The 26,797-nt window shown below is 40.2% G+C and overlaps 1 protein-coding gene across 16 annotated transcripts in view; it reads right to left on the bottom strand.

The window, feature by feature from the left end:
• Positions 1 to 26,797, bottom strand: part of GTDC1 (glycosyltransferase like domain containing 1) — a 434,789-nt gene that overhangs the window by 339,451 nt on the left and 68,541 nt on the right. The window contains exon 1 of one of the 16 annotated variants that reach the window (XM_051848727.2): positions 20,505 to 20,659. The exons of the other annotated variants lie outside the window; for them this stretch is intronic. Coding sequence (XP_051704687.2) covers positions 20,505 to 20,561 — 57 coding nt within the window. The 5' untranslated portion in view covers positions 20,562 to 20,659. Of the gene's footprint in view, positions 1 to 20,504; positions 20,660 to 26,797 lie in introns of those variants that run through there. 16 annotated transcript variants of the gene reach the window in all.

Here is a 26,797-nt window from a genome sequence, read left to right as displayed (position 1 = left end):
ACTTGAATAGTAAAATGGATTCACGAGCTACCAATATAGAAATATATTTCATAAATTTTTAAAGTTATGCAAGGAAACACATATCTTTTTAGAAGTCAGAGATTCCAAAAGTGTAGAGATTCAAAACAGGTGTATGACTTCTTAAAACAAACTTCCTCAAAGCTAACCGTTTAGTAAACTATTTGCTTTACCACTTGCAAACCAGAAGACCCATAGCTGGCAACCTCAGATAGCAACGCTGAGCCCTTTTCTTTTGAATGTAAAGATGTTCTCTGACATCAGTAATCTCACTACACAAAAGTGACACAATTACTGTTCAGAGGGGTGAGCCATGCTGTTCACCCCTAAGCAAGAGAGGGCCTTGCCTGCCAAAGACATGAACTCTCAAAAGGCTGGCCTTCCCAAATGAGAAGCCAAGCTTCTTTGGGCAGAGATGTGTTAAACTTGTCACAACTCAGAACTTTTCACAAAATTCACCCAAAAAATTGGCTTCCTCCCCTGAATGTGCTTTGTGCTGCCTCATTTTCTTCATTTTTAATTCATTGGTATTTTTAGCCAAGTGAAATAAGGTGCAGTTTTCCTCAATTTGTCTCAGTCCTACTCTTCATCTTCTGGGACCCAATTCATGTGATCCTTTAACAACTATTTATTTCACACCAAACTAGATATCTCCCTAAAGCCTACCAATCTAGCCTCTAGGCATATTTCTTAAATAAAAGCACTAGATCTTTGTAAACCTAAAATTTACATACTAAAGGAACAAATCAAGTATCAAAAGACTTAGTGGTATATAGCATTTGCTCACCTCTAAGTAGAGTTGAAAATTCATCTCTATTTATTATTTTTTTAAGAAACAGCTACTGACTTTTTCCCTTTGCAAAATACTGTGTTTAATGGACCTAGTTAAATTAGAGGTGATAGTGTAAAGCAAGTGTTTAAAGTTGGTAAATTCTAAACCTTTTAATAAAAAATCCATCAGTCAGAAGTTTTAATAAGCCTCAGCAGGACAGTGGAGAAAAAACAGTCTGTAGCTATCAAAAGAGGGTGATAGGCCATGATAACCTTAATCATTTGCATAGAGATTTATAATTTCATTGCTTAAAGGTTAATGAAATTATGTGGTATTTTGCTCACTTTTATCCAGTAAATTAGTTTCATGCCATGGTTTGTATATATGTATTGACTGAATCATGTAACAAAATGATTATTTTTAACAATTCGTCTACTACAGCTTTGACTTATACACTCCTAGGTGCACTATCATGATCTGCTCCAACTCTAACCAATAACTTGGTGCCACTAAAAAAACAAAAAATTTCCAAAAGCATCTCAGAAAAAAAAAAAAAAAAAGGAATCACAATCGGAACTCTAAAAGCACATTAATTTGTGATTGATTTGGGTTTTGTAAAAAGGTGGCTTAATTCCTTTATGTTCTTTATACATCAAATCAACAATAGTCAAATATTTACATGAAATCCACCCTAAAGCAGATGATATACTGCTCAAGACATACTGCTTGGAGACGAGGATAGATGGAGAAATGCAAACATGCAGAACAACCAAAACAGGGAAACCCATAAAATAATTTTAGGCTGGAGCAATTGTTTTAATATATAACAAAGAAAAAACAACACATTAATGTGGCCTTGCTACACTGATCACCCTGGGTCAGCTGCTTTGCTTAGTGCCTAGTTTTGTTTTTTTCTTTTAAAAATTTACTTATTTATCTAAAAAACAGAGCAACTGAGAGAAAGGGAGACATTGGGAGAGAGCTTCCATCTGCTGATTCAGTCCTCAATGGTCCCAAAAGTCAAGGCTACTCCAGGTGATAGCCAGGAGCCAGGAACTCCATGATGTTCTCCTGCCTGGGTGGCAAGGGCCCAAGTTCTGTGCCACCTTCTGCTTCTACTACACTTTCACTTGTATACTCCTGGATGAATGAATATCATTATCTGTTGCAAACAATAACTGGGTGGGTGCCATAAAACAAAATATAAGGTTTCCAAAAGCTTCTCATTTGTATTAGCAGGAAGCTGGATTGGAAGTGGAACATTCAGGATTTGAACTGGCAATTGGATCTGGGATGCCAGCTTCAAAAGTGGCAGCTGAAACTGTTGCACCATATCACAGCCCCTGCTCAGCACCCAGTTGTAACAGAAAACTGCAAAGAGCTTATCTTTAGGCAGAGTGGTGTCTCCTACCCTAGCTGCATACTATAATTACCTGGGAAGCTTAAAATAAAACTTGATACATGGGCCCCATAACCAGAGATTCTGGTATCATTAGTAACTTGAAGAAGCTCCCAGGGCCTGCATTGAAGTACAGCAGGTTAAGCCACTACCTATGACACCTATAGCACCCATATGAACATTAGTTCAAGTCCTGGCTACTCCACTTCCAATCCAGCTCCCTGCTAATGTGCCTGGGAAGGCATGGAAGATGACTCAAGTATATGGACCCTGCCATCCACATGGGAAATCCAGATGAAACTCCTGTCTCCGGCCTGGCCCAGCCCCAGTCGTTGCAGCCAGTTGGGGAAAGAACCAGCAGATGTAAGATTCTCTCTCATTCCCCCTCCCCCCCATTAAAAAAAACATTTTTTAAATTTTTTTAAGGGAAGAAGCTGTACAGATGCCTTTTTAATGTGCAGCTGAGGTTAAGAAACATGCCACAGAGCCCTGGTTCTCAAAGTATGGTCTCTGCACCACCAGTAACAACAGCAGCAGTAGCAGTTGAGAACTTGTGAGAAATGCAAATTCTCAGGTCTCACCCCAGACCTAGTGAACCAGAAATTCTGGGGTGGGGCCCAGTGTTTTAATAAGCCTTTCAGGATATTTTGATGTACACACATGTGTGAAAACCACTGTCTTAGTATAAGAAGGACCTGGTGTTGCAATCCTCTCTGCACAATTCACAAGCTGTATGACCCTTGGTCAGCTCTCTGAACTTCAATTTCCTTACACACAAAATACGGGAGCTAGCTACCGTTTGTTAAGCATTAAGTATGTGCATGAGAAGGTACTAAAAAGCATTTTATGTACATTATATCATTTAATCCTTACCACGAGACTTCCAGGCACACATCACCATTTTATATCCAAGATTGTGAAATTCATCCAAGACTGCAGAGCAAGTAAGCAGTCAGAATTTAAACTCAAGCTTTTAAAATTTCAAAACCATTATTCGTCCTCTGTTCCCCCAAATATTCTTGCTGGCCCTTCTTTCCTTCTGTCCCCTTTTCTTTCTTTCTGCCTTCTTTCTTCCTTCTTATATTTACTTTTTTCATTCCTTTTCTTTCCATTTTTCTTCCTTTTTTATCAGTCTGTATCTTTCTCACTTGATTCATAAGGATGCTTTTCTTCCTCCTGAATTGCTAGGGATTGCCAAGCATGTGTAGTATTTACTATGTGATTACAAAGTACTTAGCATTCTGCCATAAGCTAGAAAGAAAAAGATTAGAATATCAAAAGAAAAAAAAGAAATCAAAGAATGAAGTTATGAGCCTGTTGGAGAGATACATATTTTGCAAAACTCAGACACACAGGATTTAGTTCTCAACTAATGGGTAGAAGATAGAAGTAATTCAGGAATTCATGAGATTGGCGCTCTGAGACCAAGTCATGAGGCCAGAAGGAAATCTGACTTGTCCTAAAAAAGAGAATGAAAAGTCTCTTCCACACAGAAGAAACATCAGTTTAAGAATGGTAGAAAATAAAGCTAATTAGCCAAATGGGTCAAGACTATCAGAGTAAGAAGAGCTTAACTTTAATACAATAAAAATATAAAATGGATTATTTGCACAGAATATTTTTATATGCCTACAGTAAAAAGTAAAAGTGAAATCAAACTGTCTCATTTGGGACACCCAACCCTGCATCAGAATCCTGGGGTTCAAGTCCCACCTCCAAAATTCCCATCTAATGTCCTGTTAATGAGCATCTTGGGATGCAGGTGCTGACTCAAGTATTGGGATCCCTGCCACCACATGCGAGATCCTGGCTTTGGCCTGACCCAGCACCAGCTGTCATTTATAGGAGTGAACCAGCAAATAGAAGATCTCTCTGTGTCTGTATCTCTTTCTCTGCCCCACAAATAAATTAAAATACATAAATTTTGAGCCGGCGCCGTGGCTCAATAGGCTAATCCTCCACCTTGCGGCGCCGGCACACCGGGTTCTAGTCCCGGTCGGGGCGCCGGATTCTGTCCCGGTTGCCCCTCTTCCAGGCCAGCTCTCTGCTGTGGCCAGGGAGTGCAGTGGAGGATGGCCCAGGTGCTTGGGCCCTGCACCCCATGGGAGACCAGGAAAAAGCACCTGGATCCTGGCTCCTGCCATCGGATCAGCGCGGTGCGCCGGCTGCAGCGGCGGCCATTGGAGGGTGAACCAACGGCAAAGGAAGACCTTTCTCTCTGTCTCTCTCTCTCTCACTGTCCACTCTGCCTGTCAAAAAAAAAAAAAAAAAAAAAAAAAAAAAAACACATAAATTTTAAAAGTCAAACCCTAAGAATTTATTCTAGGGAAAAACAGAAAAAAACTAAGGTCTCATTGAAAAAAAGAAAAAAAAAAAACAGGCAGGCTACAAGCATTGTGACACAGAGGGTTAAACTGCCACTTGCGATGCCTGCATCTCATATCAGAATGCCTGGGAACAACTCCTGCCTCCACTTCCGATCCAACTTCTTGCTAATGCACCTGGGAGGCAGACAATGGCTCAAGTACATGGGTCCCTGCTATCCATGTGGGAGACCCAGATGGAATTCCTAGTTCATGGCTTCAGCCTGGCTCACTCCCATTGTTGCAGCTATTTGAGGAGTAAGATAGCAAATAAAAGATACTTCTCTCTCTGTTTCTCTCTCTCTCTCTCTCTCTCTCTCTCTCTCACCCTCTCTTTCAGAAAAACAAAAATGAATAAACATGTAAAAAAGGCAGCAGAAAAAAAATTTCTATTATTAAAATGTCAAACATAATCCATTTTATAATAGAATATTTCTATAGACTATTCAGACTATATGATATTTTCAATTATCCACTAAGCCAACCAACACTGACTGAACACATTAAGCTAGGCACCAAGGATAAACTGATAAATAAGATACTGACTCAGGGCTCATGGAGAAGGTTTATTTAAGAAACAGACTGCCAAGTGTTTCATGCAACATTAAGTTATTAGGAATTCCAAAGACCACTACAGAGATCAGTTCTTAGGAATTACTTTTGTGAAATTCCCTACAGTCAGTGAAGTATAAGCTAACCAACATGTTCTGCACATTATTAGTATCCTGTCAATGTTAGCATCATAACCATAAGCTCACAAGGGAAGCATCCCTAGTTCATTTACATTTAGACTTACATATAACTAAGTAGGGCAGGCAAACATAAAATCTAGATAAGCCTCTTAACACTCACATCATTCATTCCATCTTTTGTGAAGAAATAATGAAAAATCATTCTCTGAAATCCACTGGAAGATTCCACCTATGTATTAATGATGGCAAATTGTGAGGCACAATGAGATGACTGAATTTATTAGTATCTAAGGTTTCTCCCAGCATGTAAGGTTTCTAACTTTGCCAATAATAGTGCAATGCTGTATAATACCTTCTTTAGTTCTGCTATAATCTGGCAATTCCACAATGCCAATTTGTCTCTGAGAACCAACTAAAGAAGCAGGTATAAGTATATTCACCATACTAGAATGATGATGTGCTGGGATTTTCTTTTTGTCAGAATAAAGGTGAACTGAATTTGCTAGGATATTAAGAATAATAGTATATTTCAAACTAAATATATTTAAGAAGCAGTTATGAATCTTTAGTGGCACTGTTTATTAATAACTTCACAAATATAATCAAAGAACTGAATCCCAAAGTGAGAAATGACTTGAAAGATCACCTGATAAAACAGGAGCTTTTGTCCCACCTGGTATCTAGACATATGTAGTGTTGTAATTAAAACAGGGATAGAAAAGACCTCTTACATTTCTTTGGCCTCAATATATCCAATTCAAATACACTATGACATTTTACTAAAGTTCTATTATCTATCATCTAATTTATTCACAGTGGCAACTGTCTATGATAATGTGATAAAACTACAATGTTAGTACTTGACAGTGGTTCAATTTAAATAAAAGTTGTTGGTATAAAATCATCTTTTAAAATATTCAAACCATGCCATCCAGATATTCACATGCACTTGAATCTATAAGCATTAAAGAACTTGTTTAGATGTACTGGAGCTATACCTGCTGTCAAGAAATGAAGAAGTTGTGAAGGTTGATCAAACACATCTTTGCCTCAAGTACCATGTTAATGTTTTCCACTAACGCTGTTCTAAAAGTTAACAGTCAAAGTAATCTAAAGGTTTCTCTTTATTTCTATATTTAAATCATCACAGGTTTGATCAAGCATGCAAATCCCTTTGGGCTCAGGGTTCCCATCAAAATGTCTTATAGGAACATTAAAAATTGAGCAGGCATAAACAACTCCAACAGTGCAGAGCTCATGACAGCATTGCTGTGATCTGTGTGTTTCATGTGCAACAACACTGGGGAAGTTTGCAAGGGAATATGAGCAACTAATTACTGTCTTTTGCTGGAGGGCAGGTGTGCTGATCTCTACAGGTGTCTCTCTGCAGCGCTCTGCCTAACACATTGCCTCTTGAAGACACTCACTGTCAGGACTTGCTGAAGCCCTGCAAAACATCTGACAGAATACCAAACTGTTGGGTGTTCAGGAAGACACATGTTGTGACTTCTTAAAGTTGCCATGAAGGGGAAACAGCAGTTGGGGAGGATTCATATGGTTTATGAAAGAATAGTATAAGACAGTATAAAAAGTAAATAACATAAAATTAGATCTATCTGTCACACACATTAAACTGGGATACTGATGGAGACTTAATAAGCACAGACAATTTTTCAAAGCAAAGTCTGCTATTCCCCAAATAGCAAAGAAAGAAAACAAAACTAACCAAATAATAATTTTAGGTTGGAATATCACTGTTTATTCATGAAAGCACTGTGGCCAATGTTGGGTTCTAAGGACCACAAAAAAAATCTAATCAATTATCCAGTATAAGAAATTAATCAACACAATGGTCAATGATGATCAAGAAATTCATCAACAAAATGCCCTGAACATATGTCAGGAGACAGAAACCACATACATGTGATGCCTCTTGCAGGATTAATATTCCCTAAGACCTTTCCCATAATATTTGGAAAATATGCTACATAATGAAGAGATCCACAAACCAGAGCCAAATACAAGGGAACCTCAAAAAGTTTAGGGAAAATACATTGCCATTTAATTCCATTTTTCCTTGAAATTTTTGAAGTATTTTTGTATTCCCTACTCTGCTATCTGCTACCTGTACAACCTTGGGCAAGAAACTTAATCTCTCTGTGCTTCAAATTTCTCATCAAGGGATAAGCAAGATCCACTGTCAAGAGTATTGTTAAATAAAACAATGTCCCTTAACTATTTGTCACAGGGCTTGACACACAATAAATGCTAAATAAATTATAACTTGTATCATGACAATTTCCTAAAAATATGAGTCTTCTGTGCTTTAGTAAAGCCCTAGCCAGTATAGAGGCACCTTGGAAAATAAAGGTTCACCAGTGTCATGCTGTTTTGAAAATGGGCAATGTCACATGGTGCATCTTTTCAAATATAAATATACGGCCTTATTTTTGAGCCAACAAACCAAGACTTTTAACTAATTACCTAACTTTTTTAAATCATTCAGCTTGGTGAAAAGAATTTTAAGGAGAAGTTAGTAGTGTTTTATAACAACGAAGTAACAAAAGTTCTCACCCTATTTCAAACTTCATAAGCTTTGAAAAGAATCTAGTAAAATCTTTAGGTAGTGAATATTGTTAGAATAAGAAAATATATGGATATTATAATGTAATATTTCTCCCAATATTGTATCCACATTTCTCTATTTAGTGTTTTTCTTTAATCAAACAGAATTAAGATATTTCAGATCATTACTATTAGTCATTAATTATGGGGGCCAGCATTGTGGCGTAGTAGGCAAAGCCTCTGCCTACAGCACCAGTATCCCATCTGGGCGCTGGTTTGAATCCTGGCTGTTCCACTTCCAATCCAGCTCTCTGTTCATAGCCTGGGAAAGCAGTGGAAGATGGCCCAAGTACTTGAGCCCCTGTACCCATGTGGGAGACCAGGAAGAAACTCCTGGCTTCTGGCTTCAGATTGGTTCAGCTCTGGCTGTTGCAGCCATTTGGAGAAATAAACCAGCAGATGTAAGACTTCTGTGTCTCTCCTTACCTGTAACTCTACGTCTTAAATAAATAAATAAATCTGTAAAAAATAATTATGCAAGCAAAAAATCATCAATCTTTTCTAAAAAAATCAACAAAGCAAGAAATAAAAATTTCACTCTACTGTGGAATGAACCAAAAAGGGGAAAAACTAAAATCAAAATGTATAAAATATACTTGAAAATAACAAAGTATTTCCAAAATCAATAAAAATTAGACCCAAGAAAACGGCCAGAATATAATTGTTTGAAGTAGTATCTCACCCACTCCCAGAAGGCCAGTCCATCAGATGCTCATTTCTTCAATCATGGACAAGGCAGTAACCTTCTGTTCTCTCTTAATCCCTTCTTGTTATCCATGTTATCCATGTTATCCAGTGTCCAATGGCATCCAATCCTACTCTACAGTGATTTCTTTAATACAGAACTAATTACGTCACATCACCACTACCAAAGGTCTAGATTAGAGAGATTGGCATATGGATAATTAAGGTGGTGTATTTGTGTGTGTATGTGTGTGTGTGTGTGTGTGCCCATGCATATGTACATACATGTACAAAGTACTGAGGGAAGATAAACCAGAGGTCGATTCATTTTGCCTGCCATAAGGCAAGGAAAAGATATCCATACAACTAACAACAGCTGGATCAAAACAGTGACTACAAAACACATTCAAATCTCTATGCCAGGGCCTCTCAACTTACTCTGCCCTGATTGCACCCTACATTGTCCTCACTTAGACCTTGATACTTTTGCTCCCTAAACATAGCAAAAAAAATCTGAGGATATCTGGCCTCCACCAGTATCTAAGCCTTAAATCCCTTTTCATTCTCTGCACCTTTAAAGTTTTGAAAACATGATAGCCTTGGGCCAGCACCATTGCTCACTTGGTTAATTCTCCACCTGCGGCGCCAACATCCCATATGGGTGCCGGGTTCTAGTCCCGGTTGCTCCTCTTCCAGTCCAACTCTCTGCTGTGGCCCGGGAGGGCAGTGGAGGATGGCCCAAGTGCTGGGGCGCCTGCACCCACATGGGAGACCAGGAGGAAGCACCTGGCTCCTGACTGGATCGGCGTATCTCTGGCCATAGTGGCCATTAGGGGGTGAACCAATGGAAGGAAGACCTTTCTCTCTGTCTCTAACTATGTCAAATAAAAAAAAATGATAGCCTTATACTCAAAAATTCCTCTTGTATGTATTTTTCTTACACAGTTAAAGTTTCAAAATGCCTTTGGTCTTGGGGTAGTCATTCTGACACAGTGGGACCCATTCTGGCGTGCTGATTTGAGTCTCAGCAACTATGCTTCTGATTCAGCTTCCTGCTAACACACTTGGAAAGATAGCAGACGATAGCCGGGGCCGCGGCTCACTAGGCTAATCCTCCGCCTAGCGGCGCCGGCACACCGGGTTCTAATCCCGGTCGGGGTGCCGGATTCTGTCCCGGTTGCCCCTCTTCCACGCCAGCCCTCTGCTGTGGCCAGGGAGTGCAGTGGAGGATGGCCCAGGTGCTTGGGCCCTGCACCCCATGGGAGACCAGGAAAAGCACCTGGCTCCTGGCTCCTGCCATCGGATCAGCACGGTGCGCCGGCCGCAGCGCGCCGGCGGCGGCGGCCATTGGAGGGTGAACCAACGGCAAAGGAAGACCTTTCTCTCTGTCTCTCTCTCTCTCTCTCACTGTCCACTCTGCCTGTCAAAAAAAAAAAAAAAAAAAAAAAAAAGGAAAGATAGCAGACGATGGTCCAAGTACTTGGGTCCCTACCACCTATGTGTAAGATCTGAATGGAATCCTGGGTTCCTAGCTTCAGCCTCTGTGAGTGTGTGCATGTGTTTGTGTGTGTCACTCTGCCTTTCAAACAAATAAATAAAACATTACTTCTTTTTTAAAAAGCCATAGGTCTTTACATTAACAAAATGGAAGATAATAGGAGAATTTCCTTTGAGAATTCTACAGAAAAATGATTTCCATTTTAGAATTTAATTATTCAGGCAAGTTATCAATCAAGATATTTTTGTCCACACATCCTTTCTGGGGAAACTACTACAGGATAAATACCATCTCTCTCTCTCCCCCATCTGTCTCTGTTCATCCTTCACTGTCTATCTTTCAAATAAATAAAAACATAAGTAAACATCTATAAAAGATAAGTTGTGGAGTGGTTGTTTGGTCTAGTGATTAAGACATCTGTTAAATGTCTGCACCACATGTTGGAGAGCCTGGTTTCCACGCCTGACTCCAGCTCCTTACTCCACTTCTCTGTTATTGCTGACCCTGGAAGGCAGTGTATGTAACAGCTTGGATGACTGGGTTCCTGTCATCCACATGAGAAACCTGAAATGAGTTCCCAGCTCCTGACTTTGGTCCTCATTTTTGTCTATGCCCTTTGTGGGCAACTGATGACTGAACCAACAAATGGAAAAACTCATTCTTTCTCTCTCTCTTTCTCTCTCTCTCTCCCTTGCACACGTGAGTGTGCACACCCCCAACAAATGGAAATTCTCTCTCTCCCCCTCTCTGCCTCTCAAATAAAAAATTTTAAAGATAAATCTGTTCTGATGTGAAAATTTTTGAAATCCAGGCATAGCTTTCCATAATATGCATTTTCCATGAACTTTTTGAAGACTTGTCATACACTGCCATCGACTCCTGAAACATTCTGTCTTTTGTCTAAATGCTTCCGTGAAGCAGTGTTTAAATGTAGATCATGTGAATTTCTTAACACATTCACATTACCACCCCCAAAATGATACTTACTTAAGGACTTGGTTCATGGAACATTAGTTACCCGGAGTTTTACTATCAATAAATTAGGATTAGAATTATTTGTCTTTATGAGAATATAGAATTTCTAAATGAAGTAAGTAGAAATCTAAATACTTAGTGGATCAAATAAGACTTGCATAATATTTGGCTTTTATTTAGAACCAGTTTCAAAATGACTAATAAATGAAGCAGCACAAATTCTAGAAACAGAAGTTTTCTGGGCAAAACCAAAAAACTCTACTCATTCTTGTATGTAAAAGATTTTTAACTCTTTCCAATAAAAAGGAATAAATATTCAGTACATTTGTTAAAAGTCGTAAAATGGATTCTAATATTTCATCTCAGTGGGGTGATTTTATCCATGAGATCAACTGCTACCTTTCAGTATGCCTTTAGAATAGACCAAGCATGAGTAAGAGGAGTCACATAGAACAGAATGTTATGAAGTAAAGAGCTATTTTATCCACCCTCATTTCCCTTCCCCAGAGGTCTGAGCAGGGGCACATAAAGATGAAGCAAATGGCCTTTTACAGAGTGAGGCTAAACTGTCTACTTAGCAACAGCTGTACTGAAAAAAGAAATCCTAGGCCGGCGCTGCGGCTAATAAGCTAATCCTCCGTCTGCAGCACCTGCAGGTTCTAGTCCCGGTCGGGGCACCGGATTCTGTCCTGGTTGCTCCTCTTCCAGGCCAGCTCTCTGCTGTGGCCAGGGAGTGCAGTGGAGGATGGCCCAGGTGCTTGGGCCCTGCACCCGCATGGGAGACCAGGAGGAAGTACCTGGCTCCTGGCTTAGGATCAGCGCAGTGTGCCAGCCACAGCGCGCCGGCCGCAGTGGCCATTGGAGGGTGAACCAACGATAAAGGAAGACCTTTCTCTCTGTCTCTCTCTCTCACTGTCCACTCTGCCTGTCAAAAAAAAAAAAAAAAGAAAAGAAAAGAAAAAAGAAATCCTAGTCTTGAATTCAATAGGATCTGATGACTTTTACTTCTTAAACTGTTTATCAGCTTTTAAAAGTAAATAAAGAAATGTATATCTACAAAAGGTTACCTTTCTTTACTTTACAAAATACTGTGCCATGAGTTGGCTTTACATATTAAGCTAACTCAATACAGACTTCAATTATAACAGAGAAGAGACAAGGAAACAAAACAATACCAGAGACATTAGGAATAATACCAACTAAACTTTATTTGAGCATCTCAGAAATTCTATAATAAAATACATGGTCCACTTTGTAAAAATTCAATTAACATCAAGTTTCAATGAGATAGCTCTACATTAAGTAAAGCACACACCTAAGAATTCTAAAAGATGCAAAGAAATCTGTACAACAGAAAGCAGATCAGCAATTGCCTAGGAGCAGAGATGGGCTTGCTGGCTTCAAGAGGATACAGAGAACTTTCTGGGATGAGACAATGTCCCAAGTGACAATTATAGTAGACACACAGCTGTATGCATTTGTCAAAACTCATCACACTGCTCACATAACATGTGCACCATTTTTGTAAATAAATTAGATCTAATAAGATTGATATAAGAAATACAAAAGTTGATCCTGATAATCATAATTTCCTAAGGATATCTTACATAGATTTATTACTTGTGCCACACAAAGTTAAGGATATCATGAGTAAAAATTAGCTGTGTAAGAGCATTAGTTTGCAGTTACCACTCACACTAACCTCTTAGGGAGCTCACTGCACTGCCACTATGCTTACCACATACTACCTTATACTACTGTTGGATTTTTTTCTCCTAGATTAGCCTTTAGGGACACATGTATCATTTATTTATACTAATTTATTAGTATTTTCTAAGATGTATCTCAATTTGTTTCACAAACTCAAATATTTATATATTTTATACATTGATTTCTGCTATGAAGCACTTAGGACAAGTAGCTATTTCTAATACTAAAAAAGCAACAAAGCAACAGTTTTTAAAAATATGTAAGAACAGCTAGATTGACTTCTCATGCTGGACAATATCATTTGAGAAGATAAATAGAGGCCTGATCATAAATATTTAAGTTGTCATTCCATACGTGAAAATAGAAAATCCTTAATAGGAATTAAATCATCAACATGAGCTTACAAAATGAACTACCATAATTACAATTTTAAATTATTTTAATAGTTTTAAAGGCAGAGAAGGAAAGGGAAAGAGAGAGAAAAGCAGGAAGAGACAAAGATCTCTCATCTGCTGCTTTACTCCTCAAATGCCCACAATGACCAGGGCTGGGGCAGGCCAATGCCAGGAACTGGAAATTCAATTTAGGTCTCCCACGCGGTTGTCAAAATCATCACTAGCTGCCTCCAAGGGTGTTCATTAATAGGAAGGCTCAAATCAGCAGCCAGAACTTTACCTACTGTGCAAAATGCCCACCACAGTACAGCTTTTTTTTATTTGAGAGGTAGAGTTATGGACAGTGAGAGGGAGAGACAGAAAGGTCTTCCATCTGCTGGTTCACTCCCGAAATGGCCGCAATGGCCAGAGCTGCGCCGATCCGACGCCAGGAGCCAGGAGCTTCTTCCAGTCTGCCACACTGGTGCAGGGGCCCAAGGACTTGGGCCATCTTCTACTGCTTTCCCAGGCCATAGCAGAGAGCTGGATCGGAAGAGGAGCAGCCAGGACTAGATCCAGCACCCATATGGGATGCCAGCAGCACAGGCGGAGGATTAACCTATTGAGCCACAGAGCCAGTCCCCCCAGTACAGCCTTTTTAAAGGAAATTATTATCATTTTATTTCGTTCCATTGCAACACTATTCCCATTACATACAAATTTTACACAAATGATTGCAAATAACATACTTATATTTTAAAATAACATATTATCTCAAATTTAATAACAGAAATTTATAAATCAACTTCATTAAAACTAAAAGTATTTGCTCTGCAAAACATACTACCAAGAGAAAAAGCAGACAAGTCACAGACAAGGAACAGATATGTGCAAGAGACCAGATTACTTCAAAAAGTTCACGGAGATGGGGCCAGTGTTGTGGTGTAGTGGGTTAAGTCTGCCACTTGCAATGCCAGGATCGCACACTGAGTGCTGGTTTTAGTCCCAGCTGCTGCGCTTACAATCCAGATCCTGCTAATTTGCCTGAAAAAGCAGCAGAAGGTGGCCCAAGTATTAAAACCCCTGGCACTCATATGGGAGACAAAGACAGAGTTCCAGACACCTGGATTCAGCCTGGATCGGCCCTGGCTTTTGCAAACATTTGAGGGGCAAACCAGCAGACGTAAGATTCTCCCTCCCTCCCTCCCTCTCTCTCTCTCTCTCTCTCTTACTCCTTCAGTCTCTCCCCCTGTAACTCTGCCTGTCAAATAAATAAAAAATATTTTTAAAAATGCAGCCGGTGCTGTGGCTCACTAGGCTAATCCTCCGCCTTGCGGCCCCGGAACACCGGGTTCTAGTCCCGGTCGGGACACTGGATTCTGTCCCGGTTGACCCTCTTCCAGGCCAGCTCTCTGCTATGGCCAGGGAGTGCAGTGGAGGATGGCCCAAGTGCTTGGGCCCTGCACCCATGGGAGACCAGGAGAAGTACCTGGCTCCTGCCATCAGATCAGCGCGGTGCGCCAGCCACAGCGGCCATTGGAGGGTGAACCAACGGCAAAAGGAAGACCTTTTTCTCTGTCTCTCTCACTGTCCACTCTGCCTGTCAAAAAAAAAAAAAAAAAAAAAAAAAAAAAGCACAGAATGGGGAGTATTTAGCCTAGGAATTAAGGTTTTGGCTGGAATGTCACTGTCCAAGATCAGAGTCTCTGGGATTGATTCCCAGCTCTGGATCCCAATTCCAACTTCCTTCCAGTGCAGATCCTGGGAGGCAACAGGTGATGGCTCAAATGGTTGGATCCCCTGCTACCCATGTGGGAGGCCCAGATGGAGTTCCCACCTTCTACCTTCAGCCCAGCATTGTAGGCATTTGGGAAGTGAACCAACTGGTGGGAGCTCTAACTGTCTTCCTCAACAAGAGCTCTCACGAAGCATCAAGATCTCTGTTCATTTTTGCTTAAACTACAAAATGGAACAGCCACTTTGAAAGGCATTTTTACAGTTTCTTACCACATACAAGCCAGCAATTGTGCTCTTTGATATTTATCCAAATGAGTTGACAATATGTCCCCACAAAAACCTGCACACAAATGGCCGCAGTCTCTTCACGCAGAATTATCAAAACTTAGAAGCAGCTAAAATGTCCTTCAAAAGCATATGAGGCCGGCGCCGCGGCTCACTAGGCTAATCTTCCGCCTTGCGGCACCGGCACACCGGGTTCTAGTCCTGGTCGGGGCGCCGGATTCTGTCCCGGTTGCTCCTCTTCCAGGCCAGCTCTCTGCTGTGGCCAGGGAGTGCAGTGGAGGATGGCCCAGGTCCTTGGGCCCTGCACCCCATGGGAGACCAGGAGAAGTACCTGGCTCCTGCCATCGGATCAGCGGGGTGCGCTGGCCACGGCGGCCATTGGAGGGTGAACCAACGGCAAAAGGAAGACCTTTCTCTCTGTCTCTCTCTCTCACTGTCCACTCTGCCTTTCAAAAAAAAAAAAAAAAAAGCATATGGATAAAGAAACTTTGGTGCATCCAAAAAATGAAATATTATTTAGCACTAAAAAGAAATGATCAATCCACAAAAATACACAGAAGAACCTATGTAGCTAAATGAAGGAAAACCACTTGAAAAGGTTACCCACTGTATTTCAACTATATGATATTCTGCACGAGGCAAATTATGAAGATTGTGAGACATCAGTGATTGCCAGGAACTCTTGTGGAGGGGCAGAATGAAAAGGCAGACCAGAGTTATGTTTAGGGCGGTGGAACTATTCTGTACATTACTGAAAGGGTGGATACATGTCATTACACAATTTTCTTTTAAAAAAAAAAAAAAAAGTATTTATTTATGTGAAAGTCAGGGTTACACACAGAGAGAAGGAGAGGCAGACAGAGAGAGGTCTTCCATCCGCTGGTTCACGCTCCAATTGGCCGCAACAGCCGGAGTGCGCCAATCCGAAGCCAGGAGGCAGGAACTTGCTCCAGGTCTTCCCATGTGGGTGCAGGGGCCCAAGGACTTGGACCATCTTTTATTGCTTTCCCAGGCCGTAGCAGAAAGCTGGATAGGAAGTGCAGCAGCTGGGACTCGAACCGGTGCCCATATGGGATGCCGGCACTGCAGGCATCAGCTTTACCCACTACACCACAGCGCCAGCCCCCCTAACACAATCTTCAAAACCCACTGAGTGTGCAACGCAAAGAATGAATTTTAATTAACCTAATAATTTGTATTGACAATGATGTATAAGTTGTCGATTCATGAATTTTTTTTTTTTTTTTTTTTTTTTTTTTTTTTGACAGGCAGAGTGGACAGTGAGAGAGAGAGACAGAGAGAGAAAGGTCTTCCTTTGCCGTTGGTTCACCCTCCAATGGCCGCCGCTGCAGCCGGCGCACCGCGCTGATCCTGGCAGGAGCCAGGAGCCAGGTGCTTTTCCTGGTCTCCCATGGGGTGCAGGGCCCAAGCACCTGGGCCATCCTCCACTGCACTCCCTGGCCATAGCAGAGAGCTGGCCTGGAAGAGGGGCAACCGGGACAGAATCCGGCGCCCCGACCGGGACTAGAACCCGGTGTGCCGGCGCCGCAAGGTGGAGGATTAGCCTATTGAGCTCGATTCATGAATTTTAACATTCATTATACTCTGATGAGCGATGCCAATAACTGGGAGAGTTGGAAAGGAGGAACCCTCTATAAAACCCTCCACTCAGATTTGCTATGGACCCAAAATATTTATATAATAAAATCTGTTAATTTAAAAAATTAACTCTCTGCTATGGCCAGGGAGTACAGCGGAGGATGGCCCAAGTACTTGGGCCCTGCACCCCATGGGAGACCAGGATAAGTACCTGGCTCCTGCCATCGGATCAGCGCGGTGCGGCGGCCATTGGAGGGTGAACCAACAGCAAAGGAAGACCTTTCTCTCTGTCTCTCTCTCTCTCACTGTCCACTCTGCCTGTCAAAAAAAAAAAAAATTAACTGTTATTACCAAAATGAGGTCCAGATCTTGTGTGTACAGCTTAATATGCAAATGTAATGCAATAGTTCTCCTCATGTAATCAAAAGCATCCACCTTTTCTTTAAAATGTGCCAGGCTTCTTACAAAGCACCTTTCTCTAAGAGGAGCTTATGGTATGTGCTTTTATGAGAAATCCAATAAGCTTTGCATATGGAGTAGCAGTTCTTATTGTCAAAATTTAAAGTTTTACAATGACAGCTTAACGTTTACCAATAAAGAAACTTCGGCACCTAAATATGTGTTGAGTCTAGGGCTTAATCATATAATATACAATTGATTTACTCATTCAATTTCTCGACACTTATTGTTTTTCCCTTCTAAAATTTGAAAAGAAAATTATGCATAAAAACCAATACAAAAAAATAGAAAGTTAATAACAATTTTTAAGTACCATGTATAACATTAGGCAAATTTAATTTAGACAACCAGTTTAAAAAAAAAAACTTAAATTCTAACACCAGGATCTATTATCACTAGCTTAAGACTGAAGAGAAAGAAAATAAACTAAAAAAGATGACAAAACAGAAACACTGTTACTCCAGAAACAAGCTAAAAAAAATCAAAAGAACATAAAATTAATGAATACTTCATTGTCAATGAAACAAAGACCTAAATATGACCACAAACCACAAACTATATAAAAATAAATCCACCAAATTATGTGCTGTCTGGAACAAAATGAGAAGTAATGTTGACAGCCAAATCACTCTTGCCCAGGTGATATTTAGGATTCTACCTGGGGAAAATAAGAAAACAATTTTACAACAGAGGACAGGGAAAAACCAACAATATTTTTATTGTCAGTGACCTAGCTCCCTAGCTCAGAGTGACTGTCAAATAGTGTGAAAGAGAGGGGAAACAGCTATTACCAGAACACTCACTATACCACCTCCTATGACTCACAGGCCTCAAAGTCACATTGACATTCACAGTGCCACAAACTAAGGTGAGGCATGTCCCCAGGGCAATAGCAATCACCATCTTGGGTGAGTTGTGGGTGTTTGGAGCCACAGTTAAGCTACCACTCAGACACTCTGGCCCCAGATGAGGGTACCTGAGCTCAAATCCTTGCTTCTCTCCATTGCTGCATCCTCATAATGTGCACAGTAGGCAGCAGCAGGTGATGGCTCAAGTGCTTGTGTCCCTGCCACCCACTTAGGAGACAAGGACTGACTTTCAGACTGCTGGCCTAGCTAGGGTTATGACAGGCAACTAGGGAGTAAACCAAAGACTGATGATCTCTGTCTATGTCTCTGCCTTTCAAATAAATAACAGAAATGGAAATATCATGGGTGAGGGATTTGTAGAGACAGCAAATGCAAATGGAAGAGCAAACTGATGCCCTTTTTCCCCACCACTCAATACCTGCCATCTGACCTCACACTTTTTTTCATGCAATATCTGTTCTTAATGAAAACTCTCTCAACAATGAGTCAGAACCAGAAAGGAGTCAACAAAGAACTTCTATTAAACTCACAAGGATTGCACTGGAAAGACAGAAGCAGACGGCAGGTGAAGGAAAAAAAAAATTGTCCTAGGAAATTAAAAACTCATATAACAGAAATAACTTTCCACAGTCTAAAAAAAAAAAAAAAAAAAAGAGCAAGTAAATGAGCCATTTAAAATAAAGAGCTCAAAGAAAATTAAGAAATATTTAAGAAAAGCCAAGACAGCTAAAGGAGATGAAAATAAAATGGCAGGCTAAGGAAGAGAAAGTTACAATTATAAAAGGATTCATACAGAATAAAACAACAAATGAAGCAAACAACAACAAACCACACTATTCAATGCTAAAACAGTCAGGGAAAGGACAGCTATGAAAGAAATCATATAAAATGAAATAGCAAAAAGTTAACATGAGGTAAGAGATAAATGCAGAAAGTAAAAGATTCAGCAAATACATTCTTGCAAAAGAAAAGAACATTGGAATAGGAGGAAAATGCAGAAACATCATTGAAGAAAACTTAATCTTAGGAATGAAAAAGGAAACACTTTAAAAATAAAATGTTCCAAAAAAATTGAATTCAAAGCAATTAATACTAAGAAATATTCTTGTGAAATTACAGAATGTAAGAGAGAGAGAATATAACCATTAACTCTGTAGGTTTCTAGCAAAGAAAACCAACTCTAATCTTAGACATTTCTACGTAGCAATCACTATTATCTGGGAATTGTAGGGCATATCATCAGATTTCTAAGGGAAAGACATGAAATCCAGTTATGTGATATCCACTCAAACGTTCCATAAAGCTTCAAAGTAAGCTATAAACACTTTTAAGCATTCAATCACTACAGAAATATAACATCCATTAGCACTTCTCAACAAAAGAATTATGTGGTATAGCAGGTTTAGCTGCCACCTGTGACAACCGCATTCCACATCAGAGTGCTAGTTCAAGTCCCAGCTACTGCACACTTCGGAGGCAACAGATTACGGTCTGAGTAGTTAAGTTCCTGACACCCACATGGAAGACTTGGATGGTTCGCGGCTACTGGCTTCAGTCTGGCCCAGCCCTGGCTGCTGCAGACATTTGAGTAATGAACCAGCGGATGAAACATCTCCCTCTTCCTCCCCCTCCTCCCTCACCATCTTTCTATCCTTTTACTCCTCCCCCTCCCTCTCCTCTTTGTTGCTCTGCCTTTCAAATAAACTTAAGTTTTTTTTTAAAGGAAAGGAGTGTACATACAAGAAATACACACATATAAACACACACCAAAAAAAATAAAACAGAACTATCTAATGAACTCATCTAAGAAATGAATCAAAATAAAGAACTAAAGAACAGGGCCCGTGCTGTGGCACAGCAGTTAATGCTGCTGCCTGCAGTGCTAACGTCCCATAGGGGCGCCAATTCAAGATCTGACTGCTCCACTTCCAATCCAGCTCTCTGCTGTGGCCTGGGAAAGCAGTGGAAGATGGTCCAATTCCTTGGGCCCCTGCACCCACACGGGAGACCGGGAAGAAGCTCCTAGCTCCTGGCTCCTGGCTCCTGGCTTCGGATCAGCTGAGCTCCAGACATTGTGGCCATCTGGAGGGTGAACCAGTGGATGGAAGACCTCTCTCTCTCTCTCTCTCTCTCCCCCTTTCTCTGCCTCTTCTTCTCTGTACTCTGCTTTTCAAATAAATAAATCAATCTTTTTTTAAAAAAAGGATTAGAGAATGAAGAAATGGAGGTATTTACAGGCAGAAATAAATGTTCGATTTATTTCTGCAGCATGGAGCTAGATCAGATTATTTGTCATCTAAATGGACGGATCTTTAGTTCACAGGGCAAGATTAACACAGAAGATACTTTAAGTCCACACCCACCCCCCATTATCAAGGGCAAAAAAGATGAAAGGAGAATAAAAAAGACACTATATTCTAATAGAGAACATTGCAGAGAACTCACCCTACAGTCTACAATTACCACAAGAAAGTAGCTTTTCAGGTCTCCCAGAAATGGCATGGCAGTCAAAAGATGTCTGTGGGAACACCACAAGTGGCACTTCGGACAGCTTCTGAATATCCCGGGAGACAGCCCCTGGACCTCTGCCTCCAGGGCGCCTAACTGTTTCAGTGCGATCGGTCGTCCCAAGTTTGTGTTACTTGGGCACAAAGAAGCCACTCATGTTTTTAAATTGCATAACTAAAAGAAAATAACAGTCTTACATTTCAAGGATTACAGTTAAACTAAAATGCAAACTGCTATCTGACAATCAAGTTGCCCAGGCCAATGTGACCTCGCTCTTAAGCCAGAGTCTCAGTCTACTGACCACGGAAATCTGTTCTCAAAGGAAACTTGGTACCTTGCTTGGAGGCATCAGCCCCCTAGAATGCAATTTTTCCAGGACCACTTCCCAAGACAATTTGGATCAATGAAATAATAGATAGTAAATAAGCACCCAATGTTTTAAAATATAAAACTAAAGCTAAAAACTGTGAAAATAATTACAGTGTAGATGATATACAGCTTAGCAAGGTCGAATTCAATTTAACAAAAATTAGAAAGTGGACAAAGGGAATATGCTAATTTCATACTTTTCATAGTAGGAGATGATACGATATCACATAGCTAATTTTTAAAATACCATGATCTTAATCTATTAATAATTTTAGTAATTTTTCTTTCAATTTTAGTAAAATTGCTTGGCAATTTCTTATTGTAAAAGCCAATTTATTTAGTTACTGTAATCCCTTTGGTTTTAATTTCTTTTACTGCTGTTGAAATAAAGTAATATTATTTTTACTTAAAGAAACATGATACACAGGGTAATCTTGTCCATATAATTTTTCCCTATATCCCTATTTACAAATATATGTACATGTGTGGGTATGAGTATGAGGACATGAAAAGGAGGAAAAAACACCTGAAGCGATGCTCTAAATTATAATGATTTTTATATGTAGTAGAACTTTAAAAATATTTTTCATCCTTTTCGTACTTTGTGTAATTTTTATGGTATGTACATAATCATCTAATGTAAACTTTTATTTTTAAGAACATAGTAGATGGGGCCAGCATTGTGCCGCAGTAGGTTAACGCCCTTGGCCTGAAGTGCCGGCATCCCATATGGGCGCCGGTTCTAGTCCCAGCTGCTCCACTTCCGATCCAGCTCTCTGCTATGGCCTGGGAGGCAGAAGATGGCCCAAGTCCTTGGGCCCCTGCACCAGTGTGGCAGACCGGAAGAAGCTCCTGGCTCCTGGCTTCAGATCAGGGCAGCTCCAGCCGCTGCGGCCAATTGGAGAGTGAACCATCAGATGGAAGACCTCTCTCTCTCTCTGTGTAACTGTGACTTTCAAATAAATAAGTAAATCTTTAAAAAAAAAAAAAGACTGGAAAACATTTGTATAAAAAAAAAAAAGGATAGTAGTAGGACAGCATAATTGAAATCATGAATCTGATGCAGAACAGCACATCACAAGCCCCAGGTATTTCTGTATTTATTCTGTCATTCATTCACTCATTTATACAACCAGTGCCCACTAGATAGACAAAATAAAATAGACATAAAACTGTGTTAAACATTTTGAGTGCCTTGACATACTTAACAAGAAAAAGTTTGGACTAGATGATTACAAAACATACATAAAATGTATAATGTCTTTATAAAAAGACAATGAACATATGAAATTTAAAACCAGAAAAAATACAACATAAATACTATTAAGTAGAGTCTAAACATGTAATTCATACTTAGTAAACAATATAATCTTTTCTTTTTTGCAATACAGTAGATTTGGAATTTATTTTTAAAACAGAATCATCTTAGGCCAACATTTAATTAAATAAAAAGTAAATCTAAATAAATAAATAAAAATGACATATCAACATAGTTGTAAAGGGTTTGAGCCCTTCTACTTAAGGAAATTACTATTCTTCCCACGCTAGGAAGAATTATCCTTTCTCCTTCTGCTTTCTTGTTATCCAACACCTCCCACATCAGGATATTCCCATGAGCTACTTCACTCTGTCCAGTCTACATGTATAATGGGCTTTCTGGCAGAAGGAGGAGCTTCCAATGCCTTCTTTGCATATTTTCCCCCTATGAAAAGACTTAGTCAAATGTCATAACTGTAATCCCTCACTATGTTGTTCTTAATAAGAAACAATGCCTAGGGTGAACCAACGGAAAAAGGAAGACCTTTCTCTCTGTCTCTCTCTCTCTGTCTAACTCTACCTGTCCAAAAAAAAAAAAAAAAAAAAAAAAGAAAAGAAAAAGAAACAATGCCTAGAATTTAACAAGAGCAAAGAGCAAAGTGATGGAAATCACTAGATTTAATAAACTACTTACCAGAAACAATCAAAAAATTTTTGGGGGTGGCGATGATATTTAAACTTCACTTGAGAAACCAAAAAATGTGTGTGTATGTATATATATACATATTCAAAACTATGCACATTGATACACATCCTTGGTTTACATCTGGTTCTGTTCTGAAATGGGGGAAAGCCCAGATAACCAGTTTTTGAAAAAGTTAAATATAATTTCCCCCAGTTGCTTTTTGAGGCCCACATACATAATGACATTTGTTAGCTGAGTCTCTATATATGCCTTGCAAAAAAAAGTGGTAAATTGTCTCAAAAATGATGCAAACTGCAGGTACACAAATGGAAATGCTAAAAAGTATACTATTTATACAGTGTTGAAAGCTCTTAGATAGATGATTCAAAAGTATTTTAAAATCATTCTTTGAAACTTGAAGTATATTTTGCACCAAGACACAGATTTTATAAATATGAATGATGAACTTTATGTAAGTTATGAATTGCATATATCTTGCCATTTTTGAAGTGTTTTGCTGGAAGACAATGTAATTATGCATTACTGTCATCTTTTTTTTTTGTCCAATGTTTTTTCACACCAACAGAATTCAAAGGTGCAAAAAAATCAAGCTGACCTATTTGAATACCTCTGGTAAAGACACCAATTTCTCCAGATGATAATAGTAAAGAGTGAAGGAAAAGTCAGAGAAGACATGAAGAGCATTAATAAGATGGAAAGTGAGATGTGGGTAGAAGAATGAGACGTGGGCTTATAACATGGGGTTGTTCTCCCACAGAATGGAAATGGGAACAATGACACAAGAGACACAGAGAGAAGGTCAAAAGACGAGCCTTGAACCTTGGTTAGAAAATGTGACTTAGTGAGTCAGGCTTTGCCACCCAGCTTGAGCAATCACACTCACCACCACTGCTGCAGATAATAGCATGCAGCTGTGGACTGCTGCTCATTAGGAAGTCAGGTGTGGTGGCCACTGTGAAAGTCCCTGTTCTTAAGGGCTTTGGTCTAGCATGACGGAAAGAGAATGATCTTTGAAGCCACGTAGACCAGTGCTCACAACCCACATCTTCCAGTCCTGGTTGCAAGATTGCTTCACCTCTGTGAGTCTCAGTCTCATCAGCAAAATGGGTACAACTGCAACCATTTCACAAGCCACAGGAAATAGCTGAGGTGATGCACATAAAGCACCTGTATGTGGCTTGGCAGGATCAAAGCAGATTACAATGCATGAACTCCTTCCCCATGTCCCTTTTTCAATAGATTGCTTTACTTAACACAATAAGATCTAAGATACTCAAAAGTGTACTCTTCCTAGGACTAAACAGAAGTGCTATTTTAAATTTTAATATACTGGGGGCTGGTTCGAGTCCTAGCTGTTCCACTTCTGATCCGGTGCCCTGCTAATGTGCTTGGGAAAGCAGTGGAATATGGCTCAAGGGCTTGGGCCGATGCACCCATGTGGGAGACCGGGAGACCCAGATGAAGATCCTGGTTCCTGGCTTTGGTCTGGCCCAGCCCTGGCCACTGTAGCCATTTGGGGAGTGAACCATCAGATGGAAGATTTATCTCTGTCTCTCCCTCTCTCTTTGTAAGTCTGACTTTCGAATAAGTAAATATTTTTTTAAAACTGAATATACTGGCTTTGGATGCTGTACATTAATCTAGGTGACCTTTGAGAGTCCCTCTCATTCCTATAGAATATTTCACTTAGCCAAATAGAGAACAATTGTATACTATCATGTCACTCTATCTGGGTTCTGCTCATGGCTCTACTACTCATGTGCTACAGCAAATTGCAGCTGCCCCAAATGTCAGTATCCTCATCTAGAAAATAAGAGCACTTGAGTAGACTAGGAGATTTTCAGCTTTAATAGTATTTTCTTGTTAAATACTGCTTGAAAATCAACTGGGGGCCGGCGCCGCGGCTCACTAGGCTAATCCTCCGCCTTGCGGCGCCGGCACACCGGGTTCTAGTCCCGGTCGGGGCGCCGGATTCTGTCCCGGTTGCCCCTCTTCCAGGCCAGCTCTCTGCTGTGGCCAGGGAGTGCAGTGGAGGATGGCCCAAGTGCTTGGGCCCTGCACCCCATGGGAGACCAGGATAAGTACCTGGCTCCTGCCATCGGATCAGCGGGGTGCGCCGGCCACAGCGGCCATTGGAGGGTGAACCAAGAGCAAAGGAAGACCTTTCTCTCTGTCTCTCTCTCTCACTGTCCACTCTGCCTGTCAAAAAAAAAAAAAAAAAGAAAAGAAAAGAAAATCAACTGGGAAGCAGGTGTTGTGGCACAGTGAGTTGATCCACTGCTTGGAAACTCACATTCCATATCAGACTTCCTGGGATTGAGTGCTGCCTCTGCTTCTGATCCAGCGTCTTGTTAATGTATACACTGGGAGGCGTCAGGAGACAGCTCAGGTACTTTGGTCCCTGCCAACCATGCGGGAGACTCAAATAGAAACCCTGGCTCCTGGCTTCAGCCTGGCCCAGCTTTGGCTGTTGCAGACACTGGGGAGTGAATCAGTAGCTGGAGTATCTCTATCTCTCTATTGTTCTTTCAAATAAATAAATAAGTAAACAAGTTTTTTAACAAGTTAAAACAAAAAAGAAATGATAAATAATAAGAAATAAGAAAATAATAAGCAAATAAGAAAATCATTTGAGCTAAGTTTTATAAGAGGCAAAAGGAGTAAGTCTGAAATTAACCTAAATATAAAATGGTAAGCTGCCTAGAAAGGAAAACAACAAACACAGGACAATTGATTATTAAAAGAATTACTCATGCATAAGCATATGCACCATAACAGAAACATCACATAGTATAATCAAAAGTAATGCCTTGTCTACAAAACTGGGGGATGAGAAAAGAAGCTGTAGAAACAGTAAGAACTAAAGCAAGGTAACAGAACAACAACTTACTTATCAAATATCCTGAGTCTCGGGTTTAAAACATAGATAATAAAACCTAGCATCTATTGGTGAAAACACAAAGAGGCTACACAAAATGATGTCTTAAAGATCCACTGACAGCCAATATCATATTCTCCGTGGCAGGACATTAACAGTTTGATATAGAAAATAGCAAATAAGTAAGACAATAAAAAGCTAAAAAGAAGTAATGGTGGTGGGGTTGGGGATGGCTTAACTACAGAGGGAAGAACTGAGCTGAGAGTATTTTGAGTTTTAAATTCTTCAGTATGGCCTCAAGATCCTTCATTACTCAGTCCCAACTTTCCTTTCTAGCCTTCTGCCCACATCCCACCAGCAGGAAACCTGAATAGCTTCAGGGGGCTATTCACCATTCCCTGATTTTGGTCCCAAGTGACTGAAAATACAAGAATGTAACTTAAAACAAAAACAAAATAGATCCAGAGATATGAAAACCCTCCTGCTCCCCTAGTGCTTAAAATAACTCTAATTGACTGTGGGTTTATGTGAAATCCATGACTTTTCACAAAAGTCATTCTAAAAAAATAACCATATGGTATCTTCCTCATTTGCTGTGGGAAAAAAAATGTATATCTATAGGCTCAAAATGCCTCAACCTATTTGAAGGGAGACTGCATCAGTAAGAAGGTATAGGAAAGGAGGGCAAAGGGGCTGATCAGCAAAAGAATCCAAGAAACACCAAGAATCAAGAAATCTCCGAGGCAAATGCTGCCAAGATCATGCCAAGCAATAGCAGAGGCTGCCTTGACTAATTGACTCTTATTATCAGGGTTTCCCTGGCAAAGCTATACCTACAGTGGCGAAGATGGCCTCCATCTAATTCAGCTGAGGGACAGTTCTGCAAATATCCCTCCCGGTTCTCATTCATGCTGAAAGGCAATCTTCTGCAATGTAGCTTTCCAAGCATCTTGCAAGAAGAAAGATAACACATTGATCAGAAATGCTGGGTCAAGGCAGGTGTTTGCCACAACATTTAAG

This window comes from Oryctolagus cuniculus, chromosome 3 (assembly GCF_964237555.1).
Source record: "Oryctolagus cuniculus chromosome 3, mOryCun1.1, whole genome shotgun sequence".
NCBI classification, from domain to species: Eukaryota; Metazoa; Chordata; class Mammalia; order Lagomorpha; family Leporidae; genus Oryctolagus; species Oryctolagus cuniculus.
This window is presented reverse-complemented; position numbering and strand designations above follow the sequence as displayed.